At 43.3% G+C, this 20,903-nt stretch overlaps 2 protein-coding genes across 11 annotated transcripts in view; one reads left to right on the top strand and one right to left on the bottom strand.

Annotated features, from left to right (window-relative positions):
• LOC137534493 (oocyte zinc finger protein XlCOF7.2-like) overlaps positions 1 to 9,977 on the bottom strand; it is an 18,870-nt gene extending 8,893 nt beyond the window's left edge. Inside the window, exons 1-2 of one of the 8 annotated variants that reach the window (XM_068256013.1) lie at positions 9,850 to 9,977; positions 1,213 to 1,350 (exon numbers count right to left, since the gene is read on the bottom strand). In XM_068256013.1, coding sequence (XP_068112114.1) covers positions 1,213 to 1,296 — 84 coding nt within the window. In that variant the 5' untranslated portion in view covers positions 1,297 to 1,350; positions 9,850 to 9,977. The other 7 variants (XM_068256015.1, XM_068256019.1, XM_068256020.1 and 4 more) reach the window with 7 other exon arrangements.
• Positions 9,375 to 20,903, top strand: LOC137534474 (zinc finger protein 154-like). 3 transcript variants are annotated; one of them, XM_068255983.1, is made up of 9 exons: positions 9,375 to 9,537; positions 9,808 to 10,106; positions 11,529 to 11,678; positions 12,610 to 12,789; positions 13,816 to 13,995; positions 14,093 to 14,290; positions 15,338 to 15,520; positions 17,019 to 17,130; positions 19,092 to 20,903. In XM_068255983.1, exons 3-9 carry the CDS (start codon positions 11,601 to 11,603, stop codon positions 20,039 to 20,041), a joined length of 1,881 nt encoding a protein of 626 aa, XP_068112084.1. In that variant the 5' UTR covers positions 9,375 to 9,537; positions 9,808 to 10,106; positions 11,529 to 11,600; the 3' UTR covers positions 20,042 to 20,903. The 3 variants fall into 3 exon arrangements, with proteins under 3 accessions (XP_068112084.1, XP_068112083.1, XP_068112085.1); XM_068255982.1 differs by having other exon boundaries at positions 9,808 to 10,078; positions 19,092 to 20,902; XM_068255984.1 differs by lacking the exon at positions 9,808 to 10,106.

The following is a 20,903-nucleotide window of genomic DNA, read 5'->3' as shown; positions in this document are numbered from 1 at the left end:
TGTGGCATATGTTATCATGACTGTGTTCCCCACCATGATGAGCGCGGCCGTACACGCACAGGCACTATACATCCATGCTTGTGCATTAAGAGGAGCACAGATGCAAATTTCCAGAGGGTCCTGGACAGTGGTGGTATGAGCGAAGAGCCACTGGAGGATCCAGTCTTCCCTCTCCCTAGATAAGTATCTGGGTTTTCTTGCAGGTTTACCTTTGAGTTTACATAAAGTGAGCACTTTCTCTTCAAATATAAAAACAGAGTCAAAGAAAAAAGATCAGTGAAAATGATTTCCTATTGCAGCGAGGGAGGGGTGTTGAGAGATACATGTGGCTTTCATAACTACAAAGAGGAGGGTGTATAAAAAGTAGGAACAGTTAAATGCTTTACTGAACACTAAGCAGTGCAAAAATGCTAAGCTGCAGATGCAGAGCCAAGTAAAAAAAAAATACAACGTAAAGCAGCATATACCCACAAACATCATAAATAGGCAGCGTTTCTCCAAAGCAACTAAATTAGGCAGCATGTACTGACCACACCACATAATTAGGCATAATGTTCCCCCCTCCAAACAAAAGTAGGCATAATGCCCCCAAATACCATAATTAGGCACCATATCCCCCCCCCCCCCCCCACACAGCAAAACTCAGTTGCACGTGTCTCCCAAACATGACCTGACAGTATAAACTACTCCATAAAGCATAATTAGACACGGTGTGCCCCCAAACAACATAATTATGCAGAATGTCCCATCAAACAACATAGTTAGCCAGTGTGTATCCAGATAACATATTTAGGCAGCATGACCATCCAAACAGCATAAGTCAGAATGTCCCCTGAACCATAATTATCTTGTGTCCCTCTCTGGCTCCTTGTAAAGGTAGTGTACAGTGCTAACTCCAAAAAAATAGAGACACCATACTCACTTTCATACTCATGTATCATGCAGCCTTCACCATCCCCATCTCCTGCAGCAGCAATGCTTCTGTATACCAAGACTGTGCTTTATTTACAGATTTTGGTAATCCCGTGCATCACATATCACTTAACACCACCAAACTGTGATTATATTGCAGGCTAGGAATGCATGCTGCCTTTATTACAGCACAAATAGGAAGCAGGATAATTGAGTTCCATGGAAGGATCCAGGGCTCCCTACTAAGTATTTGGGGAATGGCCCCAAATATAATAACCTGGCAAAGCCAATGTTACTCACCTTTCCAGTCAGCAGGTAGATGATCTCCAGGGTGAGCTGTAATATCTTCTCAGTCACATGACTCTGGTCTTTCTCCGTCCTCATTATTGGGATGGAAGATTAAATGTTCCACTGATCAACCATGAGGTGAGGATCCCTCTGCAACAGCAAAAACTGGATTCACTAAAATGAATAAATAATGTAAGAGTTAATGTATTATGTCTAACCGAATACCAAGATGTGGATTTTATAAATCAGGATGCAAATACAGAAATAAATAACTCAGTTGTGCTACTGAGCCTGTCTACACAACCTAAACTTTGAAAATGAATACACTGGATAAAATTAAATCCCCTCTTTCAGTCTGGCTCATCCCTTTACTACTTGAAGCACACTTGCCTTCGTGAGTCATTTTTTTGCCCTCCATTGTCTAGCTTCAGGGATGGCACTACCATAGAAGCAAAGGAAGCAGTTGCCCACAGGGCCCCCTGAGTGCTGCCGGGCCCCCAGGTCCGGAGCAGTGCTTTTCGGCGCTGCTAGATTTGGGCGCAGCTGGCGCCACCATAGACCATAATGGGAATCACATCTACAGCGGCGCTCAGTGAGTAATGTCGGCGCCGTCAGAAGACGGAGCCGAGGTTGCTTAAAAAACACAATAATTCGGCCTCCAGCAATCACTGGAAGCCAAATTATTTCATTCCCCACCATCCATGGCGGCCTGGAGGGGGAATAGTAATTAATTCGGCCCGGACTTGTGCAGAAGCAGGATCAGCCATATCCCGGCGGTATCCTGCTCCCAAGTCTACCGGCGCCGATTGCAAATGTATGCCCCAGGTCTCCCCGATTTGTGCTCCTTAGGGCCCTTGTACATTTTTGTCAGCATAGCAACTCACCTGTCTCGATGCGCTTCTCCATGCTCCCTATTTTCATTACCGCTGGCTGCCTCTTCTCTATGACCCCTTGCTTGTCATTATGCGATAACAAGTCAGTCCAAAGGATCACATACCAACGTTGACATCATTAATGGGTGCTGGACCCTGTGGCAATAGTACATTCAATCATCCAAGAAAGATCTGCTCACCACACACTTCAATGAACTGCGTTTATTGTTCCATCACTAATACACAACCGAGTGTATCACCAATGATCATTTTGGGGCCGCGCAGGGTCCCCTTTGTCAAGGCACAGTTCAGATCATGTCATGTGAAATACAGAACTGTATAAAAGCTTAAAGGACATCTGAGGTGAAAATAAACTTATGAGAAAAACAATTGTATCTATACTTCTTCTCCTAAAAATGACTTTTTTTTTAGATATCTCACAGTTTTATTTTATATTTAAATAGTTTTTAATACTGTTTCATTGTCTGCTCAATGACACCTTAATTGAAGTATGCCAGAGCTCAAATCTATGAATTATTGACCTTTTTATCTCTTTTCTTGCTCTCAGAACTCATTTACTGACAGAAAAGTGTTTTATGGCTGCAATTTCTTGTCAGTGAGGATTATGCTATATACTGACCCAGTGTGACTCGGATAGAAACTGTCACTTGATGTTTAACTCTTTCAGACAGAGAAAGAAAAAAAGGAACACAGCATAGTTATTCGTGTGCTTGGCACTATACATACACATGTCTACCTCATCATGTCACATCGGTTGTCCTTTAAGATCATGTAGACAAACATTGTCAAATGCAGGGGCCTTGGGGAGCACAGTAAAGTTGAGGGGGGGGGGAGGATCTGAGAATGGGGAGGATGGGGGTCAGACAGATCGGGGGCCCTGAGGGGCTTGAACCCTCTTTGGCTAGCTTCACTCCTCTGTGGTCCCAAATCAGCACAAATGCATAAAATTCATCAGATTAATCAAATGCATAGTTACAGCAATCAGCTACACAACAGACTGTAGCAGTACTGATCAGAGAATATTGAACACATTAGCCATACCCTAACCGTACAACAAAGTAACCATTCCAATATTTAATTAAAAAATATATATATAAAACACCACATAATAACCATAAACACACACTGTAATACCGATTTCACCGTGAGCTGCATCTCTCTCTTCTCTATCATCATTATTATTGTTCTACTCTCCAAAACCGGAAACACATGGCTTACTTCCTCTCTGTGGCTCTCGCACTTCCGTTCTGTGCGTCTCACAGCTGGCCAGATGCAGCTCTGGTTGCCATAGTGAAGTTTACCAGGACAAAGAGATAAGGCGCTTATTGAGCGCTGTCCCAAATAAACCACTAGGGGGCGAATATTTTCCACAGGAGATCATTGAAGGGCAGACGCTCAGTGTTCTAAAATAGTCACTACATCAATTCAAAGTTGTGTGCAGTAACACATTTCTTATTGCTTATTAATGTGATAACAAATAAATTAAATGCATCTGTGAAATGTAAAATAAAAAGTGCCAGTACAGAAGATAGCTGCTGTTTGTGGCTGAATAGTGTACTGGTTTTTTGACACAGGCGACCTGGGTTTGAATCTTCCTGTCCAGTAAACCAGCACCTATTCAGTAGGAGACCTTGGGCAAGACTCCCTAACACCACTACCACCTATAGAGCAGGTCTTTGTGGCTGCAGCTTTGGTGCTTTGAGTCTGCCAGGAGAAAAGCATGATATAAATGTTATTTGTCTTTGTCTTGTATGTTGATAGTCTGCAGGAGAACTACTTTAAAAGAGGATTCTAATTCTCCACTAAAGAAATGTGCTTATGAAACTCTAAATTGTATTTTAAATTGATATATTGATTTTTCAAATACTCATACGAAGAAAAAGCAGAGATATAAAGTAAGTGGGCAGCACGGTGGTGTAGTGGTTAAAGAGAACCCGAGGTGGGATTTAATTATGTTACTGGGGCACAGAGGCTGGTTGTGCACACTAAGACCAGCCTCCGTTGCCCCATGGTGTGCCTCCATGTCCCCCCTGCGCGCCGCTATACCCCCGCAGTGCTGGCGACACACAGCGTGTCGCCAGCACAATGTTTACCTAAGCGCTGTCTGTCAGCGCCGCTCCCCCGCCTCCTCCGCATCGGCGCTTCCCGCCCGTATCTTCCCTCCCACTGATAGGAGGGACGTGACGCGGGCGGGTAGCGCCGATGCAGAGGAGGCGGGGGAGCGGCGCTGACTGACAGCGCATAGGTAAACATTGTGCTGGCGACGCGCTGCGTGTCGCCAGCACTGCGGGGGGTATAGCGGCGCGCAGGGGGGACATGGAGGCACACCATGGGGCAACGGAGGCCAGTCTTAGTGTGCACAACCAGCCTCTGTGCCCCAGTAACATAATTAAATTCCACCTCGGGTTCTCTTTAAAGCTCTTGCCTTGCAGCGCTGGGTCCCTGGTTTGAATCACAGCCAGATCAACATCTGCAAGGAATTTGTATGTTCTCCCCATGTCTGTGTGGGTTTCCTCTGGGTACTCTGGTTTCTTCCTACATCCCAAAAACATACAGGTAAGTTAATAAGCTTCCCCCTCAATTGGCCCTAGAGACTATGATACACACATAGACATATGACTATGGTAGGGAATGGATTGTGACTTGAGCCCCTCTGAGGGACAGATAGTAACAAGACAATATATACTGTACAGAATTGCATAATATGTTGGTGCTATATAAATACTAAAATAAATAGGTGTGGTTATAATATTTTATATGCATCTTTTTTTCCCATTAATATGCCTGGCCAGTGGTGTGATAGAAGGTGTGGTAGATCTGAGGCAGAGACCTCACTTGCAAATCATGTATGTTGCATTCCAAGGTTGCCAGGAGACACAATGGTTTTCTATTGGATGTGGCATTTGGAAAATAGCTTTGCAATTTATGCGTTTCCTGCATGGTTAGAAAAAAATCCCTGTAGTATAATATTGCACGTGTGATTTCCATAGCCAGACATCAGCTGATCTTTGTTGACAGATGTCACTCGCCATGTGCAGTAAAATGCACACTATTCTACTATGTGTGAGCCCAGCCTGAGTGGATCCATCCATTTATTTTTGTTGTTGTAATGGTGTGGATGGTAGTGTACAAGCTATACTCTAATGCTAACTCAGTTTCTAACTGAGCCCCAAAACTGAAGTTGTTAAACTCTGAAAGCACACATTGTTTAGTGTATATCAGGAGTGTCAGACTCAAATGGTACACAGTCGGATGAAATTGAAAACAGAGACCAAGTCGTGGGCCAACTTCAATATCTAGTGACCACTTCTCTTCCCTATACAGTTCCCTGGTGTCCAGAGGTCCTTATCCCTATCCTATATGGTTCCCTGGTGTCAAGTGGTCATCCCTCCCTCCCCTACACAGTTTCCTGGTGTAGTGGTCATCCCACCCTTCCCATACACAGTTCCTTGATGCCTAGTGGCCCCCATCCCTCCCCTATACAGTTCCCTGGTGTGTAGTGGCTCCCCTGCCCTCCCTATTCAGTTCCCTGGTGTGTAGTAGCTTCCCTCCTCCCCTTACTCAGTTCCTCACTGAACCACCTCTCACACTAAGCCACTGCCCACAACTGCGCCGTCCACAGGTGCTTCCGTGTACGTGCAAAATTACATCCTTCATTTAGTATATAGGATTTCTGGTAGAACAGCTGTTGAATGAGCAGGTGCTGCTTGCTAACTGTGCAGTTTAACTGCACTTTACATCCTTCGGTTAGTATATAGGATGTTTCACCTTTACGCTTTATTAAGTGGGTTGACTTGCTCAATAAAAATATCGACAGCAGATCAAAAATAATGTAATAGCAGCACCACAAATGGCAATCGATGCATGGCTGGTTCTGTAGCAAAATAAGTGGCTACCGTAAAAAAAGCATGCGACTTTCTGTGTTTCTTATCCGTATGTCTGAATCTGTGTTTTAAAATGTTTCAGGCAGAGGTGGCCTTTGGGGTGGGGGCAAGTGGGGCAATCACTTGGGCAGCACGGTGGCGTAGTGGTTAGCTCTCTCGCCTTGCAGCGCTGGGTCCCTGGTTCGAATCCCGGCCAGGGCACTATCTGCAAAGAGTTTGTATGTTCTCTCCGTGTCTGCGTGGGTTTCCTCCGGGCACTCCGGTTTCTTCCCACATTCCAAAAACATACAGATAAGTTAATTGGCTCCCCCTAAAAAAAATTGGCCCTAGACTACAGTACTTACACTACATAATATAGACATATGGCAGTGGTAGGGATTAGATTGTGAGCTCCTTTGAGGGACAGTTAGTGACAAGATATATATATACACTGTACAGCGCTGCGTAATATGTTGGCGCTATATAAATACTAAATAATAATAATAATAATCGCCCCAGGCCCTGCGCCTGAAGAAGGTCCCGCACCCTCTGCGGCGGGAGAGTGGACATAGTAGTTACAACTCATCTTCCTTTCGCCGATCCCCTGCAGCCTCTATTACTATGCCCGCTTCCGCCGCCGCTGCAGGGCACCTACCTATTTAACCTTTACTCGGGGCACCTACCTATCTAACCTATACTGGAGGCACCAACCTAGCTAACCCACACTGGAGGCACCAACCTATCTAACCTATACTGGGGGAACCTACCTATCTAACCTATACTGGAGGCACCAACTACGGTATCTAACCTATACTGGGGGAACCTACCTATCTAATCTATACTGGAGGCACCTACCTATCTAACCTACACTGGAGGCACCTACCTATCTAACCTATACGGGAGGCACCTACCTATCTAACCTATACTGGGGCACCTAACCTGTGCGCGTGCGTGCGTGTATGTGCATATACAGCATGCATGTGTGTATCCACCGCATATCTGTGTTTCTAGGACCCACATATGACACTCGCCCCCAGGCCCAGCGCACTCTAAGGCCGCCTCTGGTTTCAGGCATTCTTCTTTTGATTTTTTTTTTTTCTTTGTGATGTGTATGCATTTTGTTGCGATTTTTCGTATTGAGAAATTTCAGTGCATAGCAATGAAGTTTACATGAGAATGTTTCTAATATAGGCCTGGTGCACACCAGAGGAGTTTTTCTGAGCGTTTGAGTTTTTGAAACCTCCTGCTAATGTTATCCTATGTGTCTATGCACACTGGAGCGATGAGGTTTTGTAAAAAAAAAAAACAGCATTATATTGGGAAAAGCTTTTGAAACCTCTAGCGTTTGGGGAGCTTTTCTGGTGTGTCTCAGCCCTAACTTGTAATTCTGGTCAGATTTTTCGCATTTTCCATTGACTTGGCTTTTTTTGTGTGCAAATAAACTATCAATCCAAGCTTACTTGGTTGTATCTGCACGAGAGACAAGCCAACGCACAACTCTCTTTTAGGGCTGGTGCACACCGAGCGGCTTTTTGGGCGTTTTCAGATCCGCTTGCGGCTGCGGATCTGCTTGGTCAATGTATCTCAATGGGGTGGTGCACACCAGAGCGGCAGGCGTTTTGCAGAAACGAAAAATGCCTGGGTGAGGCATTTTTTGGATTTCGGATGCGTTTCTGCCCCAATGTTAAGTATAGGAAAAACGCAAACCGCTCTGAAAAACGCCTGTTCAGAGCGGTTTTGCAGGCGTTTTTGTTACAGAAGCTGTTCAGTAACAGCTTTACTGTAACAATATATGAAATCTACTATACTGAAAACCGCAGCAGCAATCCGCAAAACGCTAGCAAAACGCCTCATAAAAATAAAAAAAAGCGTTTAAAAATCTGCTAGCATTTTGCGGATCTGCTAGCGGGTTTTGGTGTGCACCAGCCCTTAGGCCTGAAACACAACAGAGGAGTTTTTCTGAGCGTTTTGAGTTTTTAAATCTGCTGCTAAGGTTATCCTATGTGTCTGTGCACACTGGAGCGATGAGGTTTTGTAAAAAACCCCATAGCATTACATTGGGAAGAGGTTTTGAAACCTCTAAAAGCTCTTCCCAATGTAATGCTATGGGGTTTTTTACAAAACCTCATTGCCCCAGTGTGCACAGACACATAGGATAACATTAGCAGCAGATTTAAAAACTCAAAACGCTCAGAAAAACTCCTCTGGTGTGTTTCAGGCCTTAAAGGGTTTTTAGCATCTCCATTGTACTAGAGCACAGCCCTGTCTTTACACTTCGGTCGGGAGCTTTGGAGTTCTCTTCTGCCCCCCTTTTTCACAGAAGGTTAAAATCCGTTGCAATGTACATTTCAATGGTTTTAACCACTTGAGGACCATAGGTTTGTACCCCCTAGTGACCAGTAGATTTTTTTACAATTTAGCACTTCACAGCTTTAATGCTTTATTGCTCAGCCATACAACTTAGCACACAAATTATTTTTACCTCCTTTTCTTATCCCAAATAGAGCTTTCTTTTGGTGGGATTTGATTGCTGCTGCGATTTTTTTTTTTAATGAATGAATAAAGACCTGATTTTTTTTTAAAAGCACTATTTCTTTTATTCCCTCCCTTCCCCCTTAAATTAGCCATAGACTACGATCTGTACACTACACTTCACTGTCATAGGCATCAGCCTATGAGAGGGATTAGATTGTGAGCCAATCAGAGGGACAGTTAAGTGACAGGGCTGTCCACTGTACAGCGCTGCACTAGATCGCAGCGCTGTACAAATGTTTATTTGTCTTTTTTCTTTTATATTGCAGCCTGCCAGCTTCGATTGCGGCTGGCAGGCTGATCACGGATCCTCGTTGTTTACAGCAGCAGGGAACAGGCATGAGAGCCTGCTAGTCCTGCCTCCAGGACTTTTACGCCAATTGGCGTTAAGCAGTCCTGGAGGCACCACTTTCCCACTGCCCATTGGAGTAAGGCAGTCGGGAGGTGGTTAAAAACTAGCGACTTCCAGTAGTGTGCACGTTGCAATGCATGTCACTTCGTCACCAGTCATTTGTAAGACGGGTGTAACGTGCATGATGGTGTGTGGTAGTGCCCAGCTCATCTTGTATTTTTACTACAGAGTCCAATGCAATGTGCACGTGTGAACGCGCTAATCACCACTGTGATCATCACTGCGCATTGCAATTATAACGCAATTTACAGTGCAGCGTGTATGGTAACATTGTATAACCTAATGATTGGAATTGCTTATTTTTTATAATATGCCTTTATAGATTATTTAGTCAGTATTTGCCCATTGTAAAATCTTTCCTGATTTACATTCTGAAATTTATCACAGGTGGTGACATTAGTTCTGCCATGTGAGCTGTACGAAATGTTCGTTACTGAGAATTCTATGCACACAGGGAGATTTTGCTTGCTTGGCAGTTGTAAAAAGCTGTTATTTCCCATAATGCAAGGAGGTACACATACAGCAAAATAGTCAGGACCATGGTCATGAGTCGACACGTGACATCATACTGTTGGAGAGGGGTTTTACCAAATATCAGCCACACATGCTCCCCTGATGATCATCTATTCGAGAAAAGGTAAAGATTCCTCATGGGAAAGGGGTATTATATTATTAGTATATACGGCTCATGAGTGGATTGGAATGAAGTTCAATCCTTGGTTAAAGTTCCTCTTTCAAGGAAGCAAAGTAAAATGTAAAAATGGTGGAATATAACCTTTTTTTGCTATCCTAAAAATGTATACAATGAACAGCATAAACACATTTTCTATTATATATAAAATGTATATTATATAAAATAACATTTATATAAAATAATATATATCATTTTACATTCCCTCCTGTGCAGCCACTTGGCCCACTTTCCAGATTAATATTAGGAGAAGTTTACATTGGAAAATAGCTGGCTATTGTCACTCCTGACCTCGGGACGCTAGCTCTAACCCACAGCAACTTGTGCTGCTTCTCCCTTTCCTTATTTTCCACTGTTGTGCACGAGTCTATAAAGCTTGTGCGTCTCCTGGCAACCTTGGAACGCAAACAAAGGAAGTCCGTTATCCACATACCGGAAGTACATTCTTTGCTTCCTATCCTGATGACAGAGAGGAGACAGGCTGCTGGTGAGGACTGATTTGTTTCTTTTGCAGTGTATGTACAATATGGTGATAAGTGAGATGAGAAGGTGGGATTGGGGTGATGAGGTATTATGGACAGCTGGAATAATAATTACATTATGAAGGATCTGGGTGATTCTCATAATGCTGGTAGGCTGTATTATTTGTTCATGACTTGGGGAGGCTGCAAATGTGCAGATTTTTCAATTTATAGATATTATGATCATTAGATTAGAGAGAAGTATAGACATATACACCTGCACTGTATAATCCATTATTATTATTATTATTATACTTTAGTTATTATGTATTGTAATTATTATGCATTTGTATAGCACTTCTGCCTCCACAGTTCACAAAATGGCTAGTATACTTTACTATTACTGTATTATTATCATGTAGTGCTAACATCTCTGCAGTGCTTTACAGAGAACATAGCCAGAGGAGCTCACAGTCTAATCGCTATCATAGTTTAACACCAATTTGGGTGCAAGGAACCAGTTAAAGGAATCCTGGAAGTACTTAAAAAAAAAAAAGAGCTTCACTTATCTGGGGCTTCCACCAGCCCCTTGCAGATGTCCTGTTCCCACGCAGGGACAAAACGATCCTCCAGTCATCGCTTACTTGCAGGTCGACGGCCACTGCTCCTGCGTGGCACCTGGTCGCACACAACCTCGTTCACGCTCCTGTTGCTGGGAGCGACCTGGGCAGGCGAGGTTTTCTCATACTCCCAGCGACGGAAGTGCAAACGAGGACGCTCGTGGCCAGTGCCACTCTGGCGCAGTGAGCAGGAGACGGGGGGGGGGGGGGAGCGGTGGGCATCAGCACAGGTGATAGTATATGCCTGCTCCCCCCATTTCTCTTCTTTTATTCACATCTGATACTTTTATTTTTTATTAGCCAAGCATTAAAGCTGATATCAGTTTAAAAAGGCATTGAGGGCCCCTGCATAATGCATGGCTAATAAAAATGAGACCGATCCAAATAGGGCATTACCCCATCCATATGACTGCTGTTACAGTGTATGCTTTTTTCTTTTTTGTCTCCCTCTGCCATTACTGTCTTACACAGGAAGCAGCACCTGTCTCTCCTACACACTCACACATCGGTGTCTAGAAGGCACTTCCTCTAGTCTAGAGCAAACTCTACTTTGATGGGCAACATAAGTAGCAACATTTCATTGCATTAATCTAATTCATTTTCTGCAGTTGATCCTTCATTCAGAGAGTCAGCTGTCAGGCCTTGTCCTCACCCACAGGGCCAGAGGCAGAGAGATGAAATAAAGCATAGAAGTCCTCCTCTCTGTACCATCTAGCGACGATCTGCAGAAATGAAGCCATATTACCTAGCAGACCTAAGTCCTCCTTTAGTCTCCAGATAATGTATAGTGTATTTATGTATTCTATTCTCTATATTCAGGATTCATTTAAGATTGCTTCTATGTTCATCTTTACAGAAGTATCAATGGGATTACGGTAGCCTTTCCTATGTGGAGCAGCGGGCTCCATTCCCAGTCTCATCACTGAGTATGGAAAATGAGAGAAGTCACGTTACTGAGAGGATATTGCAACTTGCCCTGGAGATCATCTTCCTGTTGACTGGAGAGGTGAGGAGGATTCTGGGAAGGTCACATAACATGACACTTCTCTCTATTAATCTCCTTAGTAATCCCGAGTCAGGCTCGGGCCGGAAATCTGCAGCTCAGAGTGGTAATCCCGTGCCTGAGTGAGTTTTATGCAGGAGCTGCTGCAGGTCTCTCCGTGGTATGTTTTTTTTTCTTGTTTTTAGGGTCTAAGCTTATTTAAATATTGCACGGCTTTTAGACCCTAAATCTGGATATAATAATCATAATGCCAGGGAGGTTAATAAAACACAGACCTGAATGGAGAGGTGAGGAGGATTCTGGGAGTGTCACATGACATCACACTTTTCTCTATTAATAAAACACAGACCTGACTGTAGAGGTGAGAAGGATTCTGGGAGTGCCACATGACATCACACTTCTCTCTGTTAATAAAACACAGACCTGACTGGACAGGTGAGGAGGATTCTGGGAGTGCCTCTTGACATCACACTTCTCTCTAGTAATAAAATACAGACCTGAATGGAGAGGTGAGGAGGATTATGGGAGTGTCACATGACATCACACTTCTCTCTTTTAATAAAACAGACCTGACTTGAGAGCTGAGGAGGATTCTGAGAGTGTCACTTGACATCACACTTCTGTCTATTAATAAAACACAGGCCTGACTGGAGAGGTGAGGAGGATTCTGAGATTGTCAAGATTGTCACTTGACATCACACTTCTCTGTATTACCAAAACCCAGACCTAACTGGAGAGATGATTTGGATTTTGGAAGTGTCATAGGACATTTCTCTTATCTCTGTTACTTAAAAAAAAAAAAAAAAAAACCTGCCTTGAAAGAGGTGGACACGATTCTGGGAGCAACATCACTGTTGTAACCTTCATAGTTAAGGCACCTGCAGACTAATAAAGGTCTACATTTTATTTATTATGAACTTATTTTATCTCTTAGAATTACAAACCTGTGAAGGAGACCAGTAACGTCAACACACCTCATTCACAAAGAGGATTTAAGAAGAGATGTTTTACAGAGCCTTTTTCTCCATTCCTGACACCAGAAAACCACCAGAAAAACAATGGCAAGAAGATCCTAGAAATCGCCAATAAAATTATTGAGCTGCTTACAAGAGAGGTGAGTGTTCCCTACAGAAGGTTCCAGTAAGGCCCCGTTTACTCTTAATCAGTTGCTCTCAGTTATAACTGAAAGGACAGCTGATTTTCAAAGTAATGCCCATGTTTTCCTATTGCATAGTTCACACTTAACACGTTTTAACTGAAATCTTTTTCACAATACACTGCTATGAAGAAGAAAAACAAAATGCATACCAACTGATTGGGCTTGATTCACTAAGACAAATACCATGCCTTATCCGAGTTAACACGTCTTATCAGAGTTAACATGCCTTATCAGAGTAGCATAGTGAGCGCTGGCAGGTTTCACTTCACCGCCACCGCACGTTCTCGCCGATTCTGCCACTTCTGATGATCTTGTCTCATTGATCACACGTTCAGGAACCAATGAAAGCAGCTCCTGACCGGCTCTCAGAGCTCTGGTGTCATAAGAGATGACAGAGTGGGTGGCCTGAGGTTCCCGGCGTGCGACGTGGATGGCGATTGCGGCGGGTATTTTTGTCAATTTGGCTGTATCCGGCAGTTTCTTGTACCAGCGGTCTCTGGTCCTTAAGGGGGTAGAGACCGCTGGTACTTAAGTGGTTAAGAGAAAACTGTTCCTTAAATTTTTTAATTTTTACTTATTTTGGCCGAAGCCAATCCTGATATCAGTTCCTCCCTTACTCTCACTATGCTGTGAGTACAGCATAGGTCAGATTTCAGCTGCTTCTTTCTTCTCAGCCTCATGTCACACTGAACTGCACTCAGTCAATCAGTGAGGAACAGGAATGTGGTAGGAGAGATGACAAGCTTCCTTCTGGACAGGAATGTACCAAATAGAGCAAGGCTGACTGAGATAGGATTTATTACAGCAGAAACATTTATGATTAGATTGGAATGCTTGCAATGCAGGGTTAGGTTGCAGGATGCATAATAAACACAGAGTAGTGGGTAAATGGAATTTGATTTTGTGGCTGACAACCCCACTTTAAACACATTCAAGGAGGAGTAAACTAACTCTTTCATTAAACTGTCTTGCATTGTCCAGGCTCAGCATCATGTAAACGTTGAGATCACAGGAGGAGATGAAGAGACACATGTGACAGAGGATGAGGAGACAAGTTCTATGTGTGGATCCACAAACAGAAGTCCAATGGAGAAATGCCCCAGTCCTCCTTTGTGCCAGGGCTTTGCACAAGAACATAACAGGAGCTTATGTGATAATCAGGTACAGTGAACTGAGTGTCCTCATCCATAGACCTGGTGGATCCATAGACCTGGTGGACATACGTTCTTACCTTTTTTTCCTTTTTTTTTCTTTTCAGGACAAACACCAGATTATTGTTAAAGGAGAAACCCAAACGGAAAAAAAACAGATGTCTTTGATGTCCGATGTGCTGGCTAAGGAGGAGGCAGCTCCTGCTGAGAGATCCAGAGACAAAAGTCCACCAGAGATTTGTACAGATCCTCTATATTCCCCAGATCCTGCACAGGAACATCACAATAGCACATATAGTGATCAGGTAGAGGAAACTTAAAGTGGATCCGAGATAAACTTTTACTCGTTGCATAATTGTGTTCCTTTCATATAGTTTATAGGGCATTCCTCAAGCCAAATACTTTGTTTGTTTTGTTTTAATACTTTAATTCCCTATAAACGAAACAAGCCTCGCCCACGGCTCCTTTTGTGCCTTGGCACTGTAGCAAGGGCATACGGGAGCTCAGTCTGGGCAGGAGGAGGAGGAGGTTACTAGCCATTGATTTCAGAGGCAGAGGGGAGGAGGGAGGAGGAGAGAGGACTGAATTTACACACAGGCAAGCTGATAGCATCTCCAGCCCTTAGCCTGTGACAAACAGAACATGGCTGCCCTCATTGTATCACAGGAATAAATAACCATAAACTTTTGAAGCTGTTTGTAGCTAGATATGCTGTGTAAAGTATCTAAATTTTAGATAAGATATATTGACATGTTACTTGTTATAGTTATTTTTTAATCCCGGATCCGCTTTAAAGAACAACTATCAAAGAAATTGTTTTTCTGTTAACCCCACATTCCTATAGAGCTTTTAGCCATCTAAAATGCTTTTCAGAGGTCTCAGCGCAGCCTGTGTGAAAAAAGCTGTGTTTACCAGCTGTTTGTAACAATTTGTGTCTGCATCTGGGAAAAGGGGGAGGCAGAGCTGAACTGTAACCTGGCTGTAAACTGTTTACACTGCGTAGCTGAGAGAGACATACAGACTGGAACTTCAGCTAATGATTATTTACACACAAGCTATATTTCTGCTTTCTATCATTCTGAACAGATTCCAGTAACAGTATTAGAGCCAGTCCTCCATAGTAATGCCTACAGTAAGAACTGTTCTCCGTAAATTTCATTTTCTTCAAATAAAACATGAAAAAATGAAAAAAAGCCTTTGTATTGCTATTCGCTAGTAATTACTGAAAATATATGAAGCATTTAGAAATTTAACTTTAATAGTTGTTTTTAGTCATTTTGAATGTGCTCTAAGATTAATTTCCAGGCCACGGCCACGTGGACACTCAGTAATAACTCTTTGGTCTTCCTCAGGGTGAAGGCCTATCCGATGTTGAAGTTGAAGTCCCAGAGGAAGCGAGGAATAATGTGCAGTGTAAGAAGAAGAAAGTCCCCACTAATGGATCTGGAGACGGAGATCTGCCACAGACGTGTCAGAATCGTCCTTGTTCTCCAGATTCTGCACAAGAACTTCAGAAGATCTCACAGACCACCCAGGCAAGTATCCCTGAGATGTCCCGGAAGATGTCTTTGCATAGGAACAATATTGTCAGAATAAGGGTTAGAATTTATGATTCAGGGCTCTTTCACACTAAGATGTTGCGTTTGATGTGACGTTAAGGTCGCACAACGTGCCCCTAAGGCAGAGCATATAGGTTATAAAATTGGACGTTATTTTGTACTACGTTATGTGTCTCTTGGTGCGCCGTTTTCATTGCATACTGATGGAAGAAAACGGCGCATGCATTACATTTAAAAAAAAAAATATTACTCAGCATGTGCAACACACATAACGCAGCAATTGTATTGCTAAACGCACAGCATGCAGCACTTTCTAAATATTGCTACACGTTACACACAACGCAACGTGTGCACTGTGAATGTCGCACAGACTTTGCATTGCTGTGCGTTAGTCTGCGTTGGAACATTTTCTAACGTGCGACTTTAACGCCGCACTGTAAAGAAGCCTATGGGTTTTCTTGGTGATGTTTTGACCATTACAGAAGCAGGAAACCTTACCAACCACACTCCTAAGGCCTCTTTCACAGTGGGATGTTGCGTTTGATGCGACCTTAAAGTCGCACAACGTGCCCCTAACGCAGTGCATGTAGGTTATGAAATTGGACGTTATTTTGCGCTGCGTTATGTGTCTCTTGGTGCGCCGTTTTCGTCGCATACTGATGGAATGAAAACGGCGCATGCATTATTTAAAAAAAAAAAAACATTACTGAGCATGTGCAACACCCATACACAGATACATTGCTAAACGCACAGCATGCAGCACTTTTTAATAACGCTACATGTTACACACTAACGCAACGCGTGCACCGTGACTGTCGCACAGACTTTGCATTGCTGTGCGTTACTCTGCGTTAAAGTATTTTATAACGTTTGACTTTAACGTCGCACTGTGAAAGAGGCCTAAAGGCTGATGCCAGCACCTCCCCCTTTAGAACTTGGGCATACCCATGGGATATTCAGACTGAAAGCTGTGTTTTCTCAGCTTATCGCAGTGATATGCGCAGGTAGGGATAAATCTACATAAATCTCTGATCATACGATGAGGGTCATACAATTTAAAGTACATTTACACCTTAGCAGAATAAAGGGTCCTCAAGTCCAGCCCTTGTCTTCTTTCCCATAATCCTACCATCCTGGCAGTCTAGGCCTCGGCTGTTGTCCAAACTGGCAGAGGATAGGAGTTAACCGTCTCTTGCCCTGCCAGTGAGAACCCCCCATATCCCTCAGTACTCTAGAATAATGCATAATATACACACTCCCACCAAAATGTTTGCAATACTTCTGAGCTACTGTTGTGATTCATTTACCAATAATTAAACCACACTGCATGGGCTGGAATGTGCCCCAGTGTTTTTCTCTTCCTGCCATCCCACATAAATCCACTTTCAACTCCAGTACCTTAATTATGTTATATTGATAGGACTATTCATTATAATATAGTCTAATGGGTTGTAGTGTTTTATACTTTCTGCAGAGTGAAGCCTTGCTTGTTGTCAAAGTGGAAGATATGGATGATGAAGAGGAATATGGGAGGTGTCATGAGCAGACTGAAGGGGAGGAGCAAGTTTCCACTTACATTGGTTCAGGTGAGTGAGAAGCACTAAATACAGGAAAGTATCACTCTGTACTGATGCCTCCTGGTCATCCTACTCAGACCCCGCCCACCCCAATGTTGATGCATACAGGTTCCACCCATGTCCAGGGTCTGCACCTACAGACCTCTTTCTTATTTAGTACTGATGCATGAAGTCCCCACCCATGTCTAGTTTGTTTGCATCCAAACTTATTACCAGTGTCAAAATGTAGAACATAGACTCCACCCATTCTAATATTCACGCTTTCCAGTACCACTGCCTATAGACTTGCCTATGGGTGTCCACTGTAAATATATGCCAATCATGCACCCAATGTTAGTTTCCAAAGGCCACACCCACCCCTAGTATCTGTATGTATAGATTCCTTCCCTATTTGGTGAATATAAGCTTCTCTCATACCTAGAGCACATGACTTCCATGAACCCTTAGGCAGTGACGGCTATTGCTCATAAAACTAGATCCAGGGATATACTAAAATAAGAGGCCTTATTTTATGTGTGGTAGAAGGTAAAAACAAACTCTCTTATTTACTTAGTTTATTCCTAGTCCATTAGTCATCAGTGTTTAAATACATTGACATTCTTCTATAATTTTATGATGCCCAGTCATTTTTTCTATTAAATAGCACTATTCATGAAAACAATTTTAAATTATTCAAAAAAATCATCTTTATTTTCTTTCTCTTGTGACAGAAGTCCTTTAAAGTGTACTAGACCTGTCAAAAAGCAAAGAATTGATACTTACCCGGGGCTTCCACCAGCCCCATAAACACGCGTGAGTCCCTCGCCATCCTCCTGTGGTCTGCTGTTCAGCCGCGATCATCCCCAGTAACTGGCTCAGTTGCGTCCGTTCGTGGTCTTCTGGGCATGCACGGACCTCCCACACATGCCCAGAAAACCACGCCTGGCGTGACTGAGCCAGTTTCCGGGGTTGATCGAGGCTGAACGGCAGACCGCAGGAGGATGGCGAGGGACTCACATGTGTTTATGGGGCTGGAGGAAGCCCTGGGTAAGTATCAATTCTTGTATTTTTTTACAGCTCTGGTTTCCTTTAAAGGATACCCGAACTGACATGTGACATGATGAGATAAACATGTGTATGTACAGTGCCTAGCACATAAATAACTATGCTGTGTTCCTTTTTTTCTTTCTCTGTCTGAAAGCGTTAAATATCAGGTATGTAAGTGGCTGACTCAGTCCTGACTCAGACAGGAAGTGACTACAGTGTGACCCTCACTGATAAGAAATGTCAAACATTAAAACACTTTCCTAGCAGAAAATGGCTTTTGAGAGCAAGAAAGAGATAAAAAGGGGAATTTCTTATCAGTGAGGGTCACACTGTAGTCACTTCAAGTCTGAGTCAGGACTCAGTCAGCCACTTACATACCTGATATTTAACTCTTTCAGACAGAGAAAGAAAAAAAGGAACACAGCATAGTTATTTGTGTGCTAGGCACTGTACATACACATGTCTATCTCATTATGTCACATGTCAGTTCGGGTATCCTTTAGGTTCAACAGGAGAAAAGTGCTATACAAATGTTATAAAACGTTCAAAGTGTAGCTCTATCTCAGAGTTGCAAGGATCGGCGAGTGTCAGCGGCAGTAGCTCACCCACTCATCCATAAAATATTAGAGGCCAATTTTATCCAAAGGCACAGAACTTTAGAACACTTTAGATAAAAATGCCACAGCAATTTCTTTGGTGCTGCTGCCTAGCTGGGGAACCCCAATTCTGCCAGCACAATGCTAAGTCACATGACTGACTTTTCCAAAGGGAATTTTTTTTGGAACAGCTGCATATGGTGACTGTTTGAGAAATGGCATAATTCATTATTTCCCTTTACTAAGGAAAAATCCAGAAAAGTGAACTTGGGAGTTCAGTTTAGTTATGTATAATTTTACAGCATATTTATACTGTTTCCCTTGCCTTTTGTATGTTATTTCTTGCAGATGGAAGGTACAGCTTGGGTAACATGCACAAACGTCCAGTGGCCTTCCAAGTTGGTGAAGCAAAAGATGACACCATATTAGATTCTGCAGGTCTTTGTCATCCAAACCTGTCATCTTGTCAATCATCGCTGGAAACTCCAACGTATAAAATATCCCCACAGGAGCGTTTTAGCAAAACTGAAGAGCCACTGTCATACCAAACAACTCCTACTGGTGAAGACACGTTCTCCTGGTCTGAAGGTGAAGAAGGCTTTACTCAGAAGTCACATCAAGATCAAAACTGGGAGGGCGAAGCAAAGCCGTATTCGTGTTCCATTTGTGGCAAGTCGTTCAGGGTGAAGTCTGTTCTGATTCGACATGAGAAGGTCCATACTGGGGAAAAGCCCTATGAATGTTCTCAGTGTGGGAAGAGTTTTGCGCAGAAGTCTGACCTTGCTGAACATGAGCGAATTCATACAGGAGAGAAGCCTTATCCTTGTCCCGAATGTGGAAAGTCATTTGCCAAGAAGACTAATCTCGCCCGACACCTGAGGATGCATTCAGGGGTAAAGCCCTATGCGTGCTCAATTTGTGAGAAAGCATTTACCCAGAAGGCCGCTCTTGATGAGCATGTACGAATTCACACAGGGGAAAAGCCTTATGCTTGCACTCACTGTGGGAAGTGCTTTGCACAGAAGTCAGCTTACGCAGAACATCAACGAGTCCACACGGGAGAGAGACCTTATGCTTGTGCAGAATGTGGCAAGTGCTTTACACAGGGCTCTGCTCTGGCCAAACACCAAAGGGTCCACCAGAACCAGAAGCCACGTTCCTGCCCTCAGTGTGGCAAGCTGTTCCCATCAGACTTTCTTCTTGCTCTACATGAAAGGGTCCATCAAGCTAACTACCAATATTTACCTAGTGGGGCATCTTCTGCAACCATAAACACTGGGGCAATCTGTAGAAAATGATGATAGCCACAACTCCATTGCTAATATGGCCTAAGAGTACTGCTAGCTTCCCAGAAGCTAGTTGGCTAAACTGAAGACTATAAAAACTATGAAATACTCAACATTTCCAGACTGTAAGAAAATGGATCAGAAGAGTGCATGTTTTTGCAAATATGTCTGATCAGCCCAAAATTGCCTCTGGATCAGTAATGTAATTGCAATTCATTACTGGTTTTGCCATTCTGAAGAGTTCTGGGAAGCCACTAGCTGGCTATTATTGATGAACATTTCCCAAACAACGGCAGCCTGCACACATACACCATTGCACACTAGGGGCCTGATTCACAAAGCGGTGCAAACTGTTTGCACGCCAGTGAAAAGCCCTTTATCAGGCCTAAACTCAGTTTAGGCATGATAAGAAGAAACTCGCGCAAAGTTTTGCACGCGCGGGCAGCGCACCGTGCTTCGCGCCCATTAAGCCCTATGGGACTTTGCATGTGCGCGCTTTGCGCGCGATAATCAGCACAAAGCGGTGCTAACTCAGCGGTGCAAAGGTTATCACTCCTAAAGTCTTTTAGGCGTGATAACTGAGTTATCACCGCTTTGTGAATCAGGCCCTAGGACTGCTGTTGGGCTTCCTCCTGCATTTGTACAACTCCTGCACATATGTATTAGTGCCCATGGTATAAGTCACCCCTAGTGTTTGCCCCTCTTAATTTGTAAATTAGAACATCAACACAACAGTACAGCCAAAACAAGTATAGTCCTGCCCCCACCCTTCATCTCTTCCTCCATCATGTGTGTTTTCTCATAGTGATGATCAAGTAGATGCAAATAACTTCCAGTTGATGCAAATGTATGCACATTTTTATGCAAATGTATG

This window comes from Hyperolius riggenbachi, chromosome 10 (genome assembly GCF_040937935.1).
Source record: "Hyperolius riggenbachi isolate aHypRig1 chromosome 10, aHypRig1.pri, whole genome shotgun sequence".
NCBI classification, from domain to species: Eukaryota; Metazoa; Chordata; class Amphibia; order Anura; family Hyperoliidae; genus Hyperolius; species Hyperolius riggenbachi.
The sequence above is the reverse complement of the archived record's forward strand: the minus strand, read 5'-3'. Positions and strand labels throughout refer to the sequence as shown.

What these genes read in the sequence shown, in the direction of transcription:
- LOC137534474 (XM_068255984.1), top strand. Translation starts at nt 11,601, where the DNA reads ATGGAAAATGAGAGAAGTCACGTTACTGAGAGGATATTGCAACTTGCC. An exon ending in TTGAGCTGCTTACAAGAGAG is followed by an intron (nt 12,790 to 13,815) that starts GTGAGTGTTCCC and finishes TGCATTGTCCAG; the next exon opens with GCTCAGCATCATGTAAACGT. An exon ending in TTCCACTTACATTGGTTCAG is followed by an intron (nt 17,131 to 19,091) that starts GTGAGTGAGAAG and finishes TATTTCTTGCAG; the next exon opens with ATGGAAGGTACAGCTTGGGT.